At 58.7% G+C, this 2,098-nt stretch overlaps 1 protein-coding gene across 1 annotated transcript; it reads right to left on the bottom strand.

The window, feature by feature from the left end:
* Nucleotides 1-220: 220 nt before the first annotated feature.
* ARF6 (ADP ribosylation factor 6) lies at nt 221-1,760 on the bottom strand. The gene is made up of 2 exons (XM_032188841.1): nt 1,686-1,760; nt 221-1,352 (listed from the first exon to the last, which is right to left on the bottom strand). Exon 2 carries the CDS (start codon nt 1,321-1,323, stop codon nt 796-798), a length of 528 nt encoding a protein of 175 aa, XP_032044732.1. The 5' UTR covers nt 1,324-1,352; nt 1,686-1,760; the 3' UTR covers nt 221-795.
* Nucleotides 1,761-2,098: the final 338 nt, after the last annotated feature.

Raw genomic sequence — 2,098 nt, 5'->3', positions numbered from 1 at the left:
CTGACATTTCAAAGCAGCTCTTACATTACCTAGTTAACATGATGCCCGATATGCACTTTGAACATGTTACAATGGTATTCTCACTATCTGCCACGCTCGGCAGGAATTCGTTTCGTTATTAGTCTGAGATATGAAGCCAGACCAAGAGTCACTATTCGGTTACAGATTAACAGAACTTTTTTTTAAAAAAAAGTCCTTAATATAAAAAGACAGACGGCGGTTTGATTTTAAGCAATAATTTTCAGTTTACTAGATGAAGGAGACCTAGCAACATATTCCGCATGAATGCAAAAAAGTAGCAATCTACAGCAAGTGATAGAAGAGGGAAAAAAATATATATATATATAATCAAAAAAAAGTAGAACCAGAAAGCATACGCTGAAAATGGTACCCCTCCCCCAACCGTCCCCCAAAATAATCAAACCATCTTAAGGGCTATCAAGAGGAAAAAAAACAAAACAAAACAAAAAACAAAACAAAAAAAAAGTTACTTAGCAAGTCTACAATGTGTCTTTCGCCTGTTTGCTGGAAGTCTGCCATAGCATCTAGTGCTCGCGTTCGTGTCACATTCGGAGATTAGAGCATCCTAACGCCAAGCGAGAAGAGTTAAAACAGGAATCCAGTCAAGTGTGGAGAAGGAAGGAAAGGGTGGTAACTGGAGAAAGGTGATCATAATCCTATGGATGCTTTTGTTTTACTTTTCAGTAGAGAATCATTCTTCCGGAAAGCCACGTGGGTTATTTTTTTTTTTTTTTTCTCTTTTAATTCTTTGTAGACTAAATAGTTACTCTCTCATTAGGATTTATAATTGGACGTTAACCATGTCAGCCCTTCGTAGAGTCCGTCCCCTGTAGTAGCACAGGAGGGCTGCACGTACCAATTCCTATCCCTGATCCGGGTCAGGCCCAGTTTCTCCTGGATTTCGTGGGGTTTCATGGCATCGGGCAGGTCCTGCTTGTTGGCGAAGATGAGGATGATGGCGTCCCGCATCTCCCTGTCGTTGATGATGCGGTGCAGCTCCTGGCGGGCCTCGTCGATGCGGTCGCGATCGGCGCAGTCCACCACGAAGATCAGCCCCTGCGTGCCCGTGTAGTAGTGCCTCCAGAGCGGCCGGATCTTATCCTGGCCGCCGACGTCCCACACGTTGAACTTGACGTTTTTGTACGTGACCGTCTCCACGTTGAAGCCCACGGTGGGGATGGTGGTGACCGACTGGCCCAGCTTCAGTTTGTACAGGATGGTGGTCTTGCCGGCCGCGTCCAGCCCCAGCATCAGGATCCGCATCTCCTTGTTGCCGAAGATCTTGGACAGCACCTTGCCCATCCCGGCGGCATCCAAGGGCCCGGCGCCTGCTGAAGGGGGGGGGGGGGGGGGAGCTGGAGGGGAGCGCAGCGGGGCCGGGCGGGGCTCAGCGCCGGCCGAGCATGAGGCGGCGGCGGCGACGGCGGCGGCAGCAGCAGCAGGAGGGGACAGCGGGGCCGGGGCTGCGGGCAGGGCCCCGCCGGGCCTCGCCTTGCCTCACCGGGCCTCGCCTCACGGGGCCGGGCCTCGCCTCACGGTGGGTGTGAGGTGAGGTGAGGTGAGGTGAGGGGGGGAGGGGGGGGGGGCCCGCCGGGCGCCTCAGCTCATGGACCCCGGCGGGGCTCGGAGCGGCGCGTCCCGCCCGCGGGGCCGCCTCCGGTTACCTGTGGGCGGCTCCGCGCCGCTCTCAGCCCGGCTCCGGCTCCCGGTTCCCGGCTCCGTGCCCTCCGTCCCCTCCCTTCCCTTCCCTTCCCCTCCCCGCCGCCGCCGCCGCCGCCGCCTCAGGGACCGGGCGCCGCGCGCCGCCTCGCTGCCCCCTGCCGCCGCCGCCACTGCGCATGCGCGCCGCGCCCCGGCCCGCCCCCGCCTCTGCGCATGCGCCGCCGCCGCCGCCGCCGCCGGCTTCCCGCGCGCTGGGGGGGAGGGAGGGGCGCGCCGCCCGCATCCCTTTCCCGCCACGCCCCCAACCCGCCTTGGCCCCGCCCATGACTGGCGCTGATTGGGTGAAGGGGAAGTGGGGGGGGTGCTGCTTCCGGAAGGGAGGGGCACACCTCGGGCGGAGGTGGCAGTGCGCATG

The sequence above is a fragment of the Aythya fuligula genome, chromosome 5 (genome assembly GCF_009819795.1).
Source record: "Aythya fuligula isolate bAytFul2 chromosome 5, bAytFul2.pri, whole genome shotgun sequence".
NCBI lineage: Eukaryota > Metazoa > Chordata > Aves > Anseriformes > Anatidae > Aythya > Aythya fuligula.
Note: the sequence above shows the minus strand (reverse complement) of the source record. Positions and strands in the feature narration are given on the sequence as shown.

Excerpts from the sequence above, each read along its gene's own strand:
- ARF6 (XM_032188841.1), bottom strand. The coding sequence starts at position 1,323 with ATGGGCAAGGTGCTGTCCAAGATCTTCGGCAACAAGGAGATGCGGATC.